Consider the following 18,868-nt stretch of genomic DNA (forward strand, 5'->3'; position numbering starts at 1 on the left):
AAAAAATCAGTAGAACATTTCCCCCAGTTTTCTCAAGAAAACTGTACTTGTGAGTGTCAGCTCAGAAACAGGAGGCATGTCCCAAGTAGGGGAATTTTTTCACTCGTACTAGAAGAAGAAACTCAGGGAACTGAAGTGGGCTCTCTAAGTCACCCATCATGCACAACAGCCACCTCCAGCTTTCCTGGCTCGAGAAATGGGAGAGCCATGGTGGATCTTTGGTGCCTTCTAATGGAGAGGAGGCACGGCTGATCCCTCTCTTCCAAGAGGCTCCTGCCACCAACCCACACACTCTGCCAGCACATGAACCCCACCTCTCCCCAGGCCTGGCCATGCCAGGCAAACCCCTGGGGTGTGCAAAGGTCAGAGGGGGTAAAGACCCTAATGGCTGCCACTGAATTAAAAAATAATTTTTAAAAGTTTTATTCACTTTTACAATTTTAACTATTCAGCTAACTATACTTTTGGTTCAAGTATCAAGCTAATTTTTGTCAATGGCTTACAAAAACCGAGAAGTTTTGCTATACTTACTCTATGTATTTTCTGGAACCTTAAGTCTTAAAAGAAGTGAAATTGTACTGAGCAGCCCTAACTCAGCTGTAATCTTCTAGTGAACTGTTAACATTATGGTATGCTTGCAATGTGTTAGATTTCAATACCCATTGCTGGCATCTCCTGTGATTAAAGTGGGCTCACCTTCACACACTGCCCACAGCTCGTACTGTGGATTAGAATGGTCTTGAATGCTTTGCAGGTGGCTGCCAGTCCCAAAGTGTAGGTATTGATATACATATTTAATCGAGGTTAAAACTCACTGCAGCCTGTGCAGAGGTTTGGACCACCCAGGGCTCCCCTCCTGTAGCACGGGCTCTCCCATGGTCAGGGATCAAGTTTTTTCTGGATGGGCAAATCTGTCCCTGGTGCCTTATCCCGTTCACAGTTTCCCCAGCCCTTGACACAGCAAAGACAATGGCACCTGCACTCACTCTGATATATGCTGTGAGGTGTCTGCTTCTGAAAATACCTTGGACATCCTTTTCATAATGCAAACCACAGTGTCCCGGAGCCTGCATTTTTAAACACACCAATCCCAGCAAGATTTCTGTAGAGTCTGAGCTCCAGTTCAGAGAACACACTGAGGAATGACTTTTCCTGGCTGCAGGATGTGAAGCACTTGGATTCCTCAGCTAGGGGTCACTAGAATTTAAGGCAGAACAGGACTTTGGAATCTAAAGTGCGTCCAGAGGGAAGACATTCTCTACAGAGAGACTACTGGATAAAAGCTTTTATATATTAATGGTGGCATTAACTGCGCCATTAATATATTAGTATTCTCCAGTATTCTCCAATACTGCTCCTGGTAAGTGAATCCACTGGCAATGCAGAGTCCTTGTCCCAGTCTCTGTCACATACGGTCAGAGGATTCTGACCTCTGGCTCTCCACATTCCCTCCTATACCAAGGGGTTTCCCTTCACTGCAGCCTTCCTTTCACACTGAATTATGCTTCACACATTCCCTTCCTCCAGCTCTACTTACACCTGGAATAAGGAGAGTCTCTTTCCAACATAAATAGATAAAAGAAAATCCACCTCACTTCACTTACGTGTTTTCCTTCTTTTGGCACAATGAAAACCACCTAACAGTCATTGTTTTGATTTTTTAAAACCCTTTCCATAATATTTACATTGCAAAAAACAACTAAGGGGAAAATCATAATATGGAAATGAAGTTAAGTAAAGTTTTAAGTAAGTTTCGACTGAAACAAATGCTTTATGCATAGCTTTGTGCACACAAATCAATAGTGAGTGTGTGACAGCTCTCCTCCAGCAAGCTGGGTTGTTAACAGTGACTAACAACTTCTCTGTGTGTCTGTTTTCATTGCAGTGAAGTGGAGCTCATTAGTTAACACTGGTTCGTGGTCAAACAAGGTGTCAATAGGCGGCTGGGATGTAAAAGTATTCCTCCCACTCCTTTTCACTAGTATGTACCATAATCTCTCCCACTGGGACAGGACCCCTGTGTACATCATCCACTTCCATCAGCATTCCAGGCCTGTCGTGTGCACCTCAAACAGATGCTCTCCCACAGCATTTGGACTTGTTCAGTCCCAGGGCTGGATGCAGTACAGATAAAACTAATCAATATCCATGTGCAGCCTTTCCCCAGGCATATTTGATTTTTAAAAGAGTTCTTCAAATTCTTACACTGAAAAGGCTTTTAATTTGCATGCTGGCAAGAGAGACCAAGCTTGCAGGCAAGATTTTCCTATACATCAATATCATAAGACATGCACTTCATTAGTGTACTTTCATCCTGAAAGCAAGAACTGGTGTGCTAAGAGAAAGAACTCCAAAAATTACAGGTGAGGTCTACACAGTCCAGAGAGAAATTTCAGAAATTAAGTTAGCAATAAACCTTAAAAACCACAACTTCCTTTAAATCACCTATCTCCAACATATGAAAGGGGGGCTCAGTTACTACAGGCTTTTTCCCAGCCTGGTGTCTGTAACAGTCTGGGGGTACCAAGGGCTAAGAAACCCTGTCTGCTACTGTCAGCAATTCCAGTGCAAATCAGGAATAAACCACCCCTGGTGTCAGTGTGAGAACCACAGTGGTGAGGACAGGAACAAATCCTGTCAGAGACTGGTGGGCAAAAAATATATTGAACAGCAATGTTTATGACAGTGAAGATCTGAGACAGAACCCTGCAAACTGCCCAGATGTTAGACTTACTGTCACTCTTATCAAAGTTTCTGCCCAAGCAGCAAGAAGCACCACAGAGCCTCTGGAAAATGGCCATCTCCCCATTGCCTGGATGCAGCATTTAATCCTCACCCTCCCCCTTTCGTATCCTTAAAGCTCCATCTTCCCCTTATATTTGGCTTGAATAATCCAATAAAATAAAAATCACTCTTGACTTTGTACCTATTATGTATTCCACATGATTACATTACTTTTAATATATACCTGTATTAATGTACAAAAACATAAAATCTGACAGAAATCTCACATTCAGTTAGGCTACAGCATAGTCCATATAGCTTGGTCATATCCCTTACTGGACGTTATCTCCCAGTACCATGTTTTCCTTTTCTTTTGTAGAGAAGTAACAAGTCTGAGTCTCCATGGCATGATCCCAGACTGACCTCAATATCACACCTGTCGACTTTGAAATACCCACATTTTCTGTTACCCATTTCACCTGTGCGTAAAACAGGTGAGACGACATTTATTGTTCCTCATGGCTCCATTTTCCTGCTTTCTTCATGCCTGGAAATGCTTTGAGATAAAACATGTGCTAGGATGAAAGGAAGCAAGTTGTCCTTTGAGGCAGTGGATTTTTTGTGGAACAGTGAAAACTGTGTTACAGAAAGGGAAATTTTGCTGACCTGTCAAGAAAACAAGGAGCAGTGGTAGATGAAATCCTAATTTCTCTCAGAGAGTCTTAACACAGAGTATTGCTGCAGCATCAAACACAGCTGAAAGCACTACAGCTTAATAATATCCCTTGCAATAGAAATGTCTGTAGTAATCTTTTAAAGCAGCTATAAGGCACTTGTGATTGCAGGCAGATTTTGATGAAAGTGTTATAATGTATTGTAAAGCAGCTCCATGCTGCTTGGGTTCATTGCCAAGCAGTTCACAACTACACTGACCACAAATGGGAAAAAATTTTTTTGTGGCAGTAGTTCTTTTTCCTGTTTCACTCCCTCTCTAACAGTGCTGGAAATGACTGGGAGCATTAGTATTCTGATGGAGAGAGGCTGTGACAAAGACCATGACTATAGGGCCTCCTGACTGTTGTGCTGCTGCCAGTGATGTGGAGGGGACTGACTCCGACGGCTCCACTTCCCAACAGCCCTGCCATGGCACAGAGAGAACAGACGGGTGATTCATAACGCAGGCACGATGCTCTCAGCTTTGCAGTGTTAGCTTTGCACTTTGCATGGAAGTATGACACCAGGTGAGCAGATATTTATCTTCATGCAGAGATTTCACGTTGTATGTGCATGTGTGTACATGTATGGTCATTTAAAAAAGGACAAGCTATGTACCTATGTGACTGTATCTTCTTTCTGAATGTGTTTTCCTGGCAGGATTTGGAAGCCTCATGCAGGATGTGCTGTGGTGCTTCAGTCAAGTAAAAGGAACTATAGATACTGGGGTGACAGAAGGTACGTTTATTTTTCCTTTTGTTGCTGTGACCAAAAATAACTTCTCACATACATCTTGCCTAGCTGGTGTGCAGGAAGGTCATTTGCGTGCTGTTGGGAGCTGCTGGTACAGAGCTAAGCTATGCTCCTTGGTTTCTGCCCTTGTTATGTACTTGTGCATCTGAAAGAGATGGGCCTCTTAAATTAGCTACTGATGCAAGAATTCATTTGAAGGTATTATAGCTTAATCATATTAATAGCCTTTGAAATAGATTTTCTTCTGGTTTTCAGCTGTTATTTACAGAGTTTTTCAGGGAATTATGAGACAGCTTCTCCAACTATAATTCTTACTGGAAGCAATTCTGGAACTGAGATGGACTATTAGATATATTTCTTCTATTTTGTTGTGGTCCACAAAGTGTGATGACTTCTTTAAAAGCACTGTCTTATGAGACTAAGAGGACTGAGTCGGCCCAGGCCTCTGACAGCAGAGCTCTGACTTCTCCTGGTGGGAATGCAGCTCTGGGAATGCCTGGAGCACTGTCACCTGTCCTGCTTCAGCGACAGTTTTGTTATGCTGCTTTTGCAGAAGAGGGTTTCAGTCTGTAATCTCTAGAGAGTACAGTGGGGCATAACACTCAGAAGCATATCTAACAATTTATTAAATCTCTAGACGAAAACACCACCATAGCAATTAAAGTAAAAATATTTTTTTACTGAGGTTTTTTGTTGGTTTTTGTTTTTGTTTTTCCAAATTATTTACCAGTGTTTTGAGCTTTTACTGTAGAATATGCAGATCATTGTAACTGGTCAGGAGTACTTGTTTGCTACTTTAGAATTAGTGAAATGTTAGGTTGCCTCTCTTGCTCTCTTTCCTTTTCTTAATGTAACCATTTATCAGCTGAGGGCTATAAGGGTTTGTTTTGTTTTGTTTTGTTTTTAACCATTGGAGAGAGTTAGTGGATGAATCCAGAGGCATGATGGTAGGAAAGGACTCCTGTGACTTTTTCTTGGGGTAATCTGGGCTCACAGAACAGTAAAGGCTGATGGATAATACTTAAAAGCTGTATTAAGTAAAACTAGTAATGAAAAGGTGATACCATTGGTGCATTCAATCTGAACAGTCACAAACAGCGTGACCATGACTGAGGAGGAAGCTCAGTGTTACATGTGGGATGGGCTTTGGTTCTTGTGCAGAGGTACTAATGTATGTACATACACATGAATTAAGTCATAAACGGAATATTACAGATGCCTCACCTTCATCAGAAGTTTATCCACAACTTGTTACTATTATGCTAGTCTTTATGACACATTTTTGACCTTCAGAACTTTTGGTAACATCCAGGCATCCTGAACTTGCACAATGTGGTTTCTTTAGTGATTAGGAAGCATGCAGTCATCTATGGTCAGGTAAAAAGAGATGTTATTATTATTACAATGCTCTGCATCTTTGAATGTGGTAGAGCCTACCTCCTTCAGCAGAATGGACTGTCATTCTGGCTTTCAAATGATACTTCAAATGTTGCCAACAACAATTCTACATTAATTTTGTGATAATTGCGTGCTCTTATCCACACACAAGCCGCACAAACAGACCTACATAAACCTTAGTTGTTGCTTCATTTAACTTGGAGAATGGTGTCACAGTCCGTGGTACTTGTCCCGATAAAACCAGGGGTGTAATGGATCCTTTAACTAAAGCAACTGTGTGGATGAATGAGCTCCCTTGTGCATAGATGGGAGGCCTGGGATATCTTTCAGCTGCTCAAACACTGATTTCAGTGTTAAATGTGAAGTACATGATGTTGCTGAGTGCCATTGTCATATCACAGTGCTTTGAACTACATTTCAGTACTGCCAAAAGGAAACAAATTTTAGAGATCTTGCCTTATTCTGATATATTGATTATTAGCAATCTACTGTAGAAAACTGATTAGCGCGAACGTAAGAGGTGAAATCTCCTCGAGGCTGGTGCGGTGCGGGGCTGGCTCGCTCGGCTCCGGGCGTGCGGCAGTTTCAGGACACGCGTCCGTCTCTCCGGCCCTGCTGGCCCTGGGACGCGCTCCCGGTGCGATGCGCCCTGCGCGGCCCCGACGGCGGCTCCCGGCGGCCGGGGGGGACTGCGGCGGAGCGGGGCGGGCTGGGGCGGCCCGGGCCCCGGGCTCTGCGGCTCCCTGCGGGGCCGGGCGCGGGGCGCCGGGGGTGTGTTCGCGGGCGGGACGGGCTTAGTCAGCGCTCCCGGCCGCGCCGCAACCGATGCGGCGGCGGCGGGGCCGGGCCGGGCGAGCCGGGGCGCTCCGCTCCTCTCCGTCGGCAGCGCGGGGACCGGCTCTCCCCGCCGCTCCGCGCGGACCGGGGGTGCCGCTCTCCCCCCGGTATTGGTCGGTGTCTTAGCTCGGTCCGGCGCGGAAGATGAAATGCTTCTCGCGGTACCTCCCGTACCTCTTCCGGCCGCACGGCGCACTCCGCTCCGCCAGCTGCCACGCGGAAGGTACGCGGGACGCGGGGGGCGCGGGGCCGCGGGCGGGGGACCGGCGGACACGGCCGGTGCCTCCCTTGCACTGGCGGGGCCGCCGGTAAACGCCGAGCCGCGGGACCGGCGCGGGAGCTGCGGTGATAGCGCTGCACGGCTCCAGGTGTGTGTAGTTTGTAGATGTGGCCTTAAATGCATCCGGATATTCCCGAGGAAATGGAATAATCCTGCCACGCTCTGCCCGCCTCCGGTCACCCGACCTCTCTCCTGCCGTCAGCAGAGCATGTTTGGCGAAACAGCTCTGCAGCAATTTGGGGAAAAGGAAGTGTTCTCAGCAGTGTTTCAACTTCACATTTCCAGGGTAGGAATGCAAAGCAGTAGGACTATGTTTGCCGAGACTTCCGTGGGACTCTCGCAGCGGACAGCCCATTCTTGCGGATTCATCCCCGTGTGACGCGGTGTCGGACAGGAGCTGTCGGACAGGTCTACGGGTCATCCGCAGGCACCAAACAGCTCCGTGGGATTTACATTCCCAGTACTGCTGCTCCCCGTGTGGAACCACAGCGGTTTTCCTCATTTGCTCTAAACAAAATCAGTTAATGAGAAAAACCACCACCCTGTCACCCAGTTTTCTGCAGACCCATCAGTCTGTGTATATGGCTGAATTACCAACCTGATCCAAGAGGAAAATCCAGGCAAATGCTGGAGGGATGTTTGGTTGCTGAGGATGTGGAGTGGAAGGGGCAAGCAAGGAGCACTTGGCAGCAGATGATGACACTCTAGGCTAAGTTACTACAGCTACTCAGGCTGCTGTAGTTCAATCCAAGCAGACAGTATAGACTTTTTTGTTTTAAAGTTTCTCTGAAGTTCTAAGCAGATAAAATTATCCAATTAGATAACTGACTCTGAAGTTCTTTCTTTGAGAATTTTTCTGAAGATTTCTCTTGTTTTCATGTTGACTTTGTCCAAAGGCACAGTCCCTTAAGATATCCTGAACAAGTCACTTCTGGATTATTGTATGGGAACAAGTAACTCAGTGGAGAAGCACACCTCTGTGCTCTTTTAAGGGAGGTCATATGACAGGGATGAGGTGAAAAAAAAAAAAGAGTTAAAGAAAAAATGTCACACAGGTGTGCTATGCATTCTTCTTCATAGCAAACAACATAGAAAAAGTGAAACTTGAACAGCACCCTTTCTTAGACCCATGATTAGATGCATGTAATAAACTTGGGGTAAAACTGAGGTCTGGAGAGTTTAAAAGACCCTGTTCCACCCTAACTCATTAGCAAAACTAAGAAGAGAAGGTAAGAGCTGCCTCCTGCCTGAAAAAGCAGTTTAATAAATAGCTTTAAAACCCCAGTGGGTTAAGTATTATGTATTTGGCAAAGAATGTTTCTTTCAAGGCCTCTGAAGAACGGCTGGCATCGCGCCGAGGCTCTGCCTGGGCTGCAGCTGCCGGGACACAGGGCAGGGACTGTACGCAGCGAGGGTGAGCACTGGCCCGTGGTGCAGCCTCGCTCCGCCCTGCCGCTGGGGACACAAAGTCCTTGTCCTCGACCTCCAGCATCCCCCGAGAGAGGGCACAGCCTCCGGAGTTATCCCGAGGAGCGCTAGGACGAGTGGTGGCTGTCGGCTTGGTGTTGGCGTAGTGCCCGCTGCTGCCGCCCAGCCGTGAGCCCGTGGCGAGCTCGCCTGGCAGAGGGAGCTTGGCTGGCCGTGGGGAGCTCTCCTCCCGCCAGCAGTCCAGGTCTGTCCTGCAGCAGTTGAAACAGAAAGAGAATTTATATTTCATCTTCAGAAATTACATGAGCTTCCAAATTACACACTGAATGACAAGAGAGTGGCACAGATGAATTCTGATCCCTGCTGCTTGGTAAGTCACAGCAACTCCTCTGTCATCCTTTGGGTAGCTCTGTGTGTTTTCCTGTTTGGAAGTTATGATAATTTCCAGAATATTTGTGTAATAGTACCCTGGCTCACAAATGCTCCAAAGAGTGGAGCAATGCCTGTGTTTCAGTAGCCCATTGGTATCTCTCTGTTTGTTTTCTCTGAAGCCTTTTACGATTTCCTGGTTTTCCACATCTCTCAGTTTGTGTCCAGGCTCTGGACCAGCATTTTAGGAGGTTCCAGTGGAGGTGACATGAAGGCCAGGATGTTCAGTCACTTATGTTAGAGCTGATACTAAAGCTTAGCTCAAAGGTGCCCTTAAACTTGAGGGTTAGCTTTGTAGGGGCCTTTAAGATGAAAGCTCAGCCAGAGGCACCTTAAAACTAAGCTCTTTACCTAGGGGCACCTCTAGGCTAAGCTTTTGGCCTTTGAAATACTTTGGAGTGATGCATGTAAAAAGTAATAATTATTTCCTCATATGCTCCAGACAGCAGATTCCTTCATGGGTAACCACAGAAAGTGTGGTTAGGTTTCAGTGGGATCAGTAGAAGAGGCCAATTAACAACATGAAGGAAGGTCTGCTTGGGAACTGTTTAAAATGTGCCTCAAAGCTCCTGGTCCCTGACGCCAGCTTGTAGGTGGGATGGAGTGGTGAAGGGACCAGCTGGCTGGTGGCTGACAGGCTCCTCCGCTGCGCTCAGTCATGTCACAGAGCACACCTCAGTCCACATGCAGGAGAGCTCTAACACAAGATCGTTCACCTGGAGTGAACCTAAATTGGTCCATTTTCTGGTTTGGAGACTTTACCTTTGTTTTTATGATGACTATTACACTTACCACCAGCTTGTAAGTTTTGTTCCTGCTGTGTTGACCACAAGTGGGTTTATTTTCCTGGTGAGTCATTCCAATGGTTCTGACCAGAGTTAATCAGGCACCAGCAGCTGGGAGCTTCATGGAAGTCCTTATGACTCTGGAGGGAAACCCACAGAAATTAAGTTTACAGCAGTCCTAATTTTACAGGATGGTGTGTGAATTTGAGGTACAGTACGATTGCAAAAGTATGCAAATATGGTTTGGTGTAATTAATAGTCTATAATTACATGAATAGAGGCCATTAGTGTAAGGCTGATGGAGGAGAACACTGAGTTAAGATTGAGCTTTCTACAATAACTGCATCTCCTGATCTAGCTGTTTTGCAGTTTCTCATTCTGAATGCCACATCAATCCTTGCTTTTGAGTGAAGAACATCAGACTGGCTCTAATTTCAGGTCTTATTTATCAGGACATAAACCGTGTGCAAGAGTCCAGCTGCCTGGTCGGTTCATTTCCTAATAGTAAATGAGGTTAATTCTGTGTGGCTACAAAGAACTGGATTGTGGCTAGGGGGAAAAGGGCTAATTCCCTTTCCAAAATACAAGGCGTAGAGTCAAACTGAAGCAGTGTGGAAATTATTTCTTCTCCCAGTGAGCTTAAGTCCTTGTTTCTGTGATAACCATTTCTTCTCTTTTATTCCTCTTTGCCTGAGGGAGTGGAATCCCAGAGCACGGCCCTGTTCCTGTAGCAGTGCCTGGTGTGAGGCAGGTGATGTGCTGCAGCAGCGGACAGGAGAGATGCAGGTGAATTGTTGGGCTGCTTTAATTTGAGATGTGATGAACTGTGTCCTGGCAGGACATGGTGGGGAGCTCCCATGTCAGAACATGGCGGGATGCCCAACCCACAGCTTCAGGCTCTGGTACTGGTATTCAGGCTCGGCAGCGGTGCAGGTGGGTCAGTTTTCTCCATTGGGGATGATCAGTGCACCTGTATTTTTCTTGTGGTGACTCAGGAGCTGGAAATACCTTTCATTAAAGGCTGAACTGATTGCATTTCCCTCGCACTTTTTCTTACTCTGCCCGTATCAAGGCCTTTTACAAAAAATAATATTTTTGTGTCTGCTGCTGCTCCTTGCACGAGCAGGCCCCATCCCCATGTGAACACTGGGCTACGAGCTGGGAGCTCATGTGCGAAAGCCAGATAAACAGGAACAGAGGTCTAGGTTCACACTGTGCTCACATCAGTTCAGGGTGGAATTTTTAAATTCTTATGAGTGGCATTTCTAAACCTCTTAATGCCACATAAAAGTGCTTTGTGTCTGTAAGTGAGCTCTGATAGTATAAAAATTTTTATATTGAGGCCATGATCCCTCACATGACCTTACACTGTTGAAAGTTTACAGCCAGAAGTGATAGAACTCTGCTGAAATAGGTAGTTTTTAAAGGAGGAAAAAGTAAAAATCTGGTAGCTCCCAGGCTCAGACACGGCCTGACATGGAGATCAGCTTTAATTATGTCAAAAGTCTGTGCTTTTTGCACCTATTTCCCAGGCTCAGGACCTCATTTGTGTTCTCTCAAAGCTGTTGGGTAGAGAGTGGGGTTGAATTTGTTTTGAGTCATGGGCATGACACTGAGCTGCTGTTTTAAACAAATTAATGTTCATGTTCCCGTGTGACCCTTCTGAGTGAGAGAGTAAGCATTGCTGAGGGCATTGTTGGGGTGTTCCCTCGGGGTGGGCAGTGGGCAAGGCCACAGGACTTATGTGGAGAACATGGGGCTGGTTTTGATCAGACTTTGGGGGTGATCAGCTGGAATCAGAGTGCTCTGCGGGCTGGTTCATGGGACCATACATTACGGGTGTGGTAAGCTGGAACCAGTCTGTCCTTTTAGGTTTTGCTCTTGAGCAATACTCTTCATGCTGGTTGGCCAAGAAAGGGAAAATTCCTGACCACAGAGTTCATTATAGAGAGTGGAGCTGAATATAGAGCAGGAGGTGATTCTGATGAGTTTGGAGCCTTGAAAGTTTTGATTAAATGCAGTTGAAATGGTGGCTCTCGATTCGCTCTGCCAGGAGTGGGTCATGAGAAATGCTTGTGGTTTGTTTAAATAACTCCTTGAGGGCACTGTGTGTGGTCTGTGCTGAAGCTTTGTCTCCAGGCTTCGAAGCTGCAGATTTTATCTTAAAAAAACAAACGAGAGGAGGCGAACTCCACCTGCGGGGAGATGTCACTGCTGGACAGGGCAGGGATTCAAAGTTCTGCTCAAAGATACCCCTGGAACGACCCTGGCCGCGCCCCTGGCCCCGCCCCTCCGGCCGCGCCCCCGGGTGCGCTCCCGCCGGCTGCCGCGCGGGGGCGGTGTCGGTGCCGCTGGGGGTCCCGGTGCCGGGAGCGCCCCGGGCCTGCGCGGTCCCACGGGCGGGGCCCCCCCGGCGCGGAGGCGGCCGCGGCGCGTCCCGGCGCACGCCCGATGCCGGCTCTGTGCTTTCGCCTCTCCCCGCGGGGCCCGGACTCCCTCCGGATCGGACATCTCTCCGGGGGATGCTCGGAGTGGCCCCGCCGCGGCCCGCCTCGACCGGCGCTGACCCGCGGGACGAGCGCTCGTCTTTAATGACAGAAAATGTCGCTGAGGGATTTTTTAATCAAAAATACTTTCAGTTGTGAATGTTCCGTCCTGGCATTGGAGGATTTTGAAAATTATTTTTCTTCTCCCCCAGTTTGTGCCGGGATGCTGCTCCCCACACCTCTCCCGCGCTGATCCCATTCCTGTGTGACCATCGGCCTCTACAGGCTACCTGGACCTCAGACTTCCTGCAATTTTCCATGTCGAACGGCTCCAACAAAAGCATAAGCCGAATTATAAGCACATTTCCAAGATATCTCTGGAGATATTTCCATTCTGTGACTGTATTTTCCTCACTACAGATGGGTTCAGCTGTAGCTTCCCAGCGTTCCCCTACTGTCTATATTTAGTTAGTGCTTAAATCAGCACAAAGGTGCCTTCTGTTATCCCTCCCACTCGGAAAGGACCTGATGGAGGTTGCAGGGAAATGCTTCAGAGCGAGAAGGAAGAGCAGCTGATGGGGGCTGAGCTTCAGAGCAGATCTCGGGCTACGGCTGCCTTTAAATGGAGTTATTTTAAGCGCTTTTGGGGAGGGCAGGATGGTGAGTGTGGTGTGGTCAGGATGACCTACCAATAAGAAAAACCAGGGAAATTGTCTCTATTTGTTGTCCCTGCGACGGGCAGCTTTGTGTATCAGTGGAATTGCTGAAACCGTTCTCCTGCCCAGGCCAGGGGCAAGGGTGCCCATTTTCCCCACCATCATGGACTGCCTTTGACACACCCACAGGCACAGTTCAGTGTCTCTGATCAGACCCAGAGATGTGTTCAGCTGCTGTACTGGCTCGGTAGACGAGATGGGAAATACCCAGGGACAGCCTGCAGCCCCTTGGGTTTTGGGTGCCATCTCTACCAAGCCCATCCAGGAATGTCACAGGTGACCACATGAAGGCTCACAGGGCCACACATGAGACTCAATGAAAACATTAAAAAAGCCAGTAGTTTGAGATTTAACCCTGTTTTCTCTGCAGACAGCTTTACAGAACAAGGTCACCAAAAAGGTCTCCGAAATCCCTTACATATGTTGATGTTGTGGTGGAGCTGTGCAGGTGTAATTGCTGTACATGAGACGCTGCTCTTACTGTGAACTCCTTGTGTTACACCAGTCACCCAACAAACCCTGTTTGATACTACACTCTAAATAATTTTCTGACATGGATTATAAAAGAAAACCCGGCTGTCAGAGGCTGATCTGGCTATATTTGGGAAATAAACACACTCGCAGCTTTGTAAAGCCATATGGTGGATTTATTCACAATCAGCAGTTCCTTTCAAATGCAAGTTCATGTCATTTAATAATACATTTTCCAGTATACAACTCAGCACTCTGTTTTCTCTGTTTCCTCTTCCAGCGTGTGATCTGGGAGCAGTCAGCTGGCCTCAGCCTGGGCCACCTCTTGTCTCGGCAATGCACATTCAGCAGTATAATTAAGCACTTACATTAGTGAGTTCTTACCAGCTCCTGTGGACTTCATCAGCAGTTTTTGTCCCTGCACGTTTCCAGTGCTGCTGGCTGCTATTTTCCTTTCTGTGCAGTGTTGCACAACAGTGCAACTTTTGGCTTGGTTTCTTCTGAAAATAGGGCTATAAGATGCTGCATGGAGTGTGTGTCTGAGTAGCCATCAGACCTGCTCTCCTCCACTGCTTCAGGCACTTGCTTGGCCAGCTCCATCTCTGGGCTTGGGGATCTCAGAGGCACCAGCTCTGTGGGAACATGGACAGGGACATCCTCCTTGTGCCCTTTGGGGGGGGTGGGGGTGGGGCAGTGTTATCCCAAGGGGGGGGGCTCTGTGTCCAGAGCCAGTGTCAGATGCCTGATGCTGGGCACCAGGTCCCTGGTGCTGACGAGCAGGGTCTGCATGCAGGCAGGTGTGCTCAGCACCTGGCCAGGGTGCATCCAGTCCCCATCATGGCTGTGGCGGGTTTAGCAGAGAGCATGAGAGCTTGTGTAGCTGCAAGCAGTAGGGTGCACTGCTGGTCACAGACATGTGACTCTTGGGTCTCCTCCTGGCCCAGCCTTCTTCCAGTAGAAGTACCCACTGACACCCACAGGTAACTTCTGCTGTGGGCTGCTCTGGTCCATGTGAGTACTGACAGCCACGGTTAACCCTAGTGAGTGCTGTGACCTTTCTGCTGTGCAGTTTGCAGAGGGTGCTCAGCTCCTCTCGCTTGCAGGACTCCGGTCTGTACCTGTGTATCCCTTCGGGATCGTTGCTGCATGTGGGAGCTCAGCCTATCCCAGCCTGCTTCTCTTACTGCACTACGTCTGATCTCCAGCACAGATCTTTCTCTTGTGCCAATTCCAAATGCTCTGCCCACCTGTATAATGACAGCACTTAGCACTAAATAGCTGCAAAAAGGCCTTTTACACATTAACTAAAGAATCCACACAACACATCTGTGAGGGAGCTGTGCATTATGTCAGAAACTCAAGGAGAGAACAGAAAAGGAACAGCAAAGGGGGCCGTGTTCAGGATTGGGTTCCTCTGGTGTAGATGCACTTTGTACTTAAATCCTGAGCTGCTCTGGTGGCCTTTTTATTCCCTTTGTTTCCCCTGAAGGAGGTGCCTCTCAGGAAGCACCACGGCAGTTCGGCTGGGAGCTCTGGCAGAGCCTGGGGGTGAGCACCCACCTGTGTGGCTCCTGGCCGTGTTTTTTATTCCTGCCCAGGGAGAGATCACTGCTGTCGGCACCGGCACTGCATCTGCTGGAACCAGGTGTGATCAGGTCACTGAGCCTGAGCAAGCGGAGGGGTGTAGTGCTCGATTCTGTTGAATGAACATTTTTTGTAGAACGCTTTGTCTTCCCTTCCTGTGACATTCATGAAGTGATTTAAAGTAGCACAAGGTGCTTACATGGTGCTGTGAAAGCGTGGGCCCTGTCACTTGTGCAGCGTGATAAGCACAGGGGCAGTTGGCCATCCTGGCAGCGCGGCACAGCCATGGCCTGAGCGCTCTGTTACTGCTCACTTGTGTTCTAAGCATAAAGTCTCTAGGTCTGAAAGGTCAAGGAACTTGTTCAAGCTTATAAAATATAACATTAAGAAAAACCATGGTTGAGTCACGCAGAGGATTTTCACACATGCATCCATACAAAAAGGCAGATACATGTGTCCACACCCTGCCAATACAAGCCTGCATGCAGGTGTTACTTGTCTTTAATTTGGTTTCTCAGTAACCCTCCTGAAGTGGAAATTTCACAACAAAACCAAAGTGTTCAAAAGCAGGAGCTGATGAGAAGGCTTCCCTTTTATCTTTGCCTTGATTCTGTCTTTAAATTTGATGTTCCTCAGCTGAAATCAAAGAGTAATCAACTCACAAGCAGATGGCAACAAACCCACCACACTAACCCACAAAGAAAAGCCATGAAGGGGCATTTTTTGACCCCCTGCCATATAGTCAGATGTTGTTCCATTGAAGGAGGCTAATTGACTTGCCTGTTTCAGCTAATACTGGCTTAGGCTTCTCTCCATCCCCACTGTTAATCTGAAGTCTTAAATGACAGACTAAGGAAAAAGAAAATAAATAATACGACTGATTAAAATCAGGAGCAGCCTAAGAGCAAGGGGCAAAAGTGCTTGGGAAACAAGAGGCAGTTGTGCTCCTCCTGTGGTTCTTGTCTGTGGTGGCCCCACAGGCATGAGCACCGCCATGGGCCATTGCTCCCCGTGGTGGGGAGCCTGTGTCCCCAGGATGGGGCCCTATGGGGACTCCAGGAGGGCTCCCATCCTGAGGATCTGGAGCCCTGCAGCCTGTGGGAGGAGAAAGTCAAGAGTTGCTGAGAGGTGCTCATTTTCAGGAGATGAAGGATGGCAGTGAGAATTCCTGGTGCATGAGCGGGTTCAGGCCCAAGGACGCCTGGTGCAGAGCAAGAAGCAGAGCTTGGCCTGTGTGGGGCGAGCAGGTGCTGCCCAGGGCTGTTGTGTGCCCCCATGGGCGTCCTGTGCCTTCCCCATCTTCTGAGGGTTCTGTGTCCTGACTGTGAGCGCATGCGCAGCTGGACAGCAAAGGCATTGCCTGCAGAATTACAGTCCCCTGCTGCTTGGGCTGCCCTGAAATAATCTTCTTCTCTTTTTTGTGCCAGCTTTGTAATTTCTCGAGGGTAGTTGTCCTTGAGAGGAAAGATATTGCAGGTTTTTTGTGCTTGATGTCACTCTCCGTGTTGTCGAAACTGAAAAGCCATAAAATTCACACTGATGAATTTTCACGTGTGAGTCTGCGAAGGCCATGGAGAATGTTTTTGATGGACTGTCATCCCCATATTTTTCTGACACCCATTTTTGGAGGGCAGGAGTATGGGGAACCTTGCTGTTACACCTTTGACACTCTTTTCCCATAAATTTGGGCCTCAGGAAAATGAAGCAGTGGAGCCTCTTTGTCATAGCACATTGGCAAAAGATTTGTATGATGGTGGTGGATAGGTCTAAAATAGACTCTGCAGTCAGCAGGATGAAAACTGACTCTTTCTCGTAGGTTATGGCAGACTGGAGTGGAAGGGCTGATTGAGCTAAGTGTGGGAAGTGCTTGGGACAAGCTGGGGAACAAGAGCTGCGAGAGTGAATGCCTGCGGTTCCTGTGGGGGAGCGGGGTGCTCAGGCTTCTGTCCAGGATGTCCTTTTGTGGCAGTACCATGTGCATTGCTGCCGAGTGGCAGAGGGAGTTGCTAATATGTGTGACCTCATGCAAAATACACTGTTCAAATGCCTCTTTTTAATGAGCACAAGTACTTGTTCTATGTGAGCAGTCATGGTAAGACTGCTACAAGCTGGCACCCAGTAGTTGCATATATACGGTGTGAAGGAGGGGTGTGCAGCATTCCATGGACTGCGCTGAGTGTCCAGAGAACACACGGATGGATTGACAGTGTTCATGCTAACGAATTAATTACTCTCCCTGCGCAGATGTTTCTCCCTTGTTCAGAAATCACTCACAAACGTAACAGGAATTAAATCAGTTTTGTTTATTCAATTGGATTAAAGTAGCTGTATTCCCATGTTTACAGGGGCAATTTGATTTAATGTTACTTTGTATATTGTTCTGCTCTCACCTTCAGGGGAGTAGTTGTCTGTTTTAGGAAGTAATTTTTTTTTAAAGGACAATAAAATCTTAATGATCACATCATCACATTTCAATGTAGACTTCTATGCCTAGTGTCATACTGACCTCATTGCTGATGTCGTTATATGTAATTCAGAAAAAGGCCTTGGGAAAGGCATGTGTGTGTGTTCATGTGTGCTGGAGCCCATGTGCTGCTGCTTGATTCATGGCTGGGTTGGGGCTATTAGATTTCCTTCCCCAGGCATTTTATAATCTGTTTAACATAACACAGTCGTTTGTCTTGTTTGCTGACTGCTTAACAGATGGATATGTGATTTTCGTAATTACTATATGAACATTAATAAGACGTGCTATCTTTTATTAATTAACAGTTTTCCAGGTTTATTTTTCCAAATGACATGAGGGAGATTATATGTAAATATTAGCGACATACAAATATTAGTTTTACAGCATTGGCATTCTGAGAAGTCAGGCAAACTTTTAAGGCTCCCCATGGTGTCTCTTGTTTTCCTTTTTCCCCTCCCCTCAGCTGTACTTCTGAAGATTCTTTGGTAGCACTGTTGGGTTTATGTTTTGTTAAAGGTTGGTCTCCTTTTAGTGTAAGCAAAGACCAGATCTGGCCAATGTCCTAGGCCATCCTCTATATTTATCCTGACAGTGCAGCATTCTTCCAGCCCATTTCTATCCTTGTATGATACTATCATCCCATCCTTCCTGTTGGAGATCTCCAGAAGTGGGAATCACTGTAAACAAGTATGAAGACCGCACACTACACAGAAGAGAAATCTTCTCTCACTGTGACCACGGCTGTTCCTGGGAACTCTCCCAGTTCCATGACTGAAGAGGATCCTGGAGAAAGGAGGTCAGTTCTCCTGGGAAGCGGTGGGAAGCTGGCAGTGCCAGGCAGGGCTCCCCAAAGCCTCACTTGTCTCTCTCACTGGGACTTCAAAAAGGAGGTATAGTTTTGTTTTGTGATGAAGCAGCCCCTTTGCTACCTGGGAGGGGGCCAGCAGGTCCCAGGGCCCTCCCAGGGTTGGGGACCCTGGCCAGCCCCAGTGCCACTTTTCCCAAGCTGCAGTTTTTTGCTGGAGGCACCTGGAGGACCCACGGGGGAGGAGGCACAGCCCCGGGAATGATGGGTCACACTGGAATGCTGAATTTCAGGTGTTCACAGAGAACGAATGACTGACCTGGGGTGAGGTGGAGGGCAGGGCAGGGCAGGGCAGAGCCGGAGCCGAAGGGCTGGAGCTGCTCCAGTTGCTGTCGTTGGCCATTCCCTGTTTGTGGCTCTGAGTCACGGAGGAGTAGTGTAACTGGGTGGATTTAGGGCCATGTGCACATAAGAAATGTTGAACAGGATCAGTGTAACACTCCCTGACCCTCTGTCAATGCTTATGAACTTCGAACACAAACTCAATTTAAGCTGGAACGTTCCCTTCTTGGGGGCTTTGTTTTGTGGGACGATCTGGTATAATGTATCATATCATAATGGCAAGTGTGGGCGTGAGTGGAGAGCAGTGCAGGCTCACCCTGCCAGCCCCCAGCCCGGGCTGCAGCCCACCAGTGCTCCCAGGCCTGGCCGGGTCTGGCGGGAGGCTCCCGGGCACCTTCAGGGCCGCGGCTGCGGTCGCTCATGGCAGTGCTGCCATGCTCGTGGCACCTGGGCCCAGATACCAGACTGAATCAGGGCATGCTTGTTATTTTCCCCGGCAAATACCAGAATAGTTTCATGCTTAGAATACGTTCTGAGTTAACCAAAGCATGCATGAGCCAGGCTGGCTCTCCAGTGCTTTGCTGGCTTCCAGACGTGGTTTGCTACGGAGCGTTGCCGTCTGCCAGGGCACCACGGGGTAGGCTTGGTT

General features: G+C 47.8%; 1 protein-coding gene and 1 long non-coding RNA gene across 3 annotated transcripts in view; both read left to right on the forward strand.

Moving 5' to 3' along the window:
• Positions 1-3,859: 3,859 nt before the first annotated feature.
• PPP2R2B (protein phosphatase 2 regulatory subunit Bbeta) overlaps positions 3,860-18,868 on the forward strand; it is a 67,544-nt gene continuing 52,535 nt past the window's right edge. Inside the window, exons 1-2 of one of the 2 annotated variants that reach the window (XM_048319944.1) lie at positions 3,860-3,965; positions 4,099-4,176. In XM_048319944.1, coding sequence (XP_048175901.1) covers positions 3,956-3,965; positions 4,099-4,176 — 88 coding nt within the window. In that variant the 5' untranslated portion in view covers positions 3,860-3,955. Of the gene's footprint in view, positions 3,966-4,098; positions 4,177-6,533; positions 6,650-18,868 lie in introns of those variants that run through there. The other variant, XM_048319945.1, reaches the window with a different exon arrangement.
• Positions 6,732-13,187, forward strand: LOC125333748. The gene is made up of 3 exons (XR_007206958.1): positions 6,732-6,794; positions 6,992-8,504; positions 12,047-13,187. It is a non-coding gene; the product is annotated as an uncharacterized LOC125333748 (long non-coding RNA).

Source organism: Corvus hawaiiensis, chromosome 15, assembly GCF_020740725.1.
Source record: "Corvus hawaiiensis isolate bCorHaw1 chromosome 15, bCorHaw1.pri.cur, whole genome shotgun sequence".
In the NCBI taxonomy this organism is placed as follows: domain Eukaryota; kingdom Metazoa; phylum Chordata; class Aves; order Passeriformes; family Corvidae; genus Corvus; species Corvus hawaiiensis.